This window comes from Egretta garzetta, unplaced genomic scaffold (assembly GCF_000687185.1).
Source record: "Egretta garzetta isolate BGI_Z169 unplaced genomic scaffold, ASM68718v1 scaffold101, whole genome shotgun sequence".
In the NCBI taxonomy this organism is placed as follows: Eukaryota; Metazoa; Chordata; class Aves; order Pelecaniformes; family Ardeidae; genus Egretta; species Egretta garzetta.
In genome coordinates this window covers 1,907,432-1,908,258 of record NW_009258666.1, presented here as the reverse complement: position 1 = coordinate 1,908,258, position 827 = coordinate 1,907,432, and the positions used below count along the sequence as shown (strand labels likewise).

Here is an 827-nt window from a genome sequence, read left to right as displayed (position 1 = left end):
CGGGATGATCCAGCGAAAAGGTACCTGGCTGGGGGGGCTGCAGGGCTGGGTGACGTTGAGCCGAGGGGGTGCGGGGAGGGCCGGGGTGCATGGCAGGGAAGCTGGGCTCTGCGTTGGCGTGGCCACAAGCCAGCATCGGGGATTTGGGGGCCCTTGGAGAGAAGAGAGCAACTCTGGCTGAGTCAGAGCATTGGGGCTGGGCGAGGTGGACAGACGGACGGACAGACACCGTCTCCTCCCTGCTCAGACTGCGCGGCTGTTTGGCAGCTGCTGGTGCCTCTCCGGGCTGTGCTGAGCGCCTGAGCCCAGCTTGTCCCGGAGCATCTCCGGCGGTGGGGGGGTGCTGGGGATGCCCCGGCCAGGGTCCCCCTCACGCCGGCTGGACCCGCTCCTGCCTCTCGCAGGTTCCACCTTCCGACCGCACGACTCCTTTCCCAAATCCACTGAGAGGGCTGGCAAGAAGAGGAAGGAGAGGAGGACGACGGTGCTGGGCATCCCCCAGCATGTCCAGAAGGAGCTGGGTAAGCACTGGGGGCAAAGGGGGATTTTTAGGGTCTGGCCTGGTTGCCCAGGCTCCGTTTGCCTTGGCTCGGTGCGTCTGCCTTGGGATCATACCGGGTTCGTCTCTCCCTCCTCCCAGGTCTCAGGAGCAGCCAGGAAGCCAAGGGACGCCCCGAGGCTGATGGGCGAGGGCAGGCAGGGCGCGGGGGCAGCCAGGCACCGCAGCCCTTGCTGAACGGTGGGCAAGTCTCCGGCAACGCCATCCGCATCCCCACCATCGACGGGAAGCTGCAGCCCCTGGCTGTCCCCGGGGGCGCCCGCGCCTG

At 67.7% G+C, this 827-nt stretch overlaps 1 protein-coding gene across 1 annotated transcript in view; it reads left to right on the top strand.

Moving 5' to 3' along the window:
• The window catches only part of KIAA1522 (KIAA1522 ortholog), a 31,958-nt gene that overhangs the window by 28,508 nt on the left and 2,623 nt on the right, over window positions 1-827 (top strand). The window contains exons 4-5 of the mRNA XM_035904035.1: window positions 405-521; window positions 641-821. Coding sequence (XP_035759928.1) covers window positions 405-521; window positions 641-821 — 298 coding nt within the window. The remainder of the gene's footprint in view (window positions 1-404; window positions 522-640; window positions 822-827) is intronic.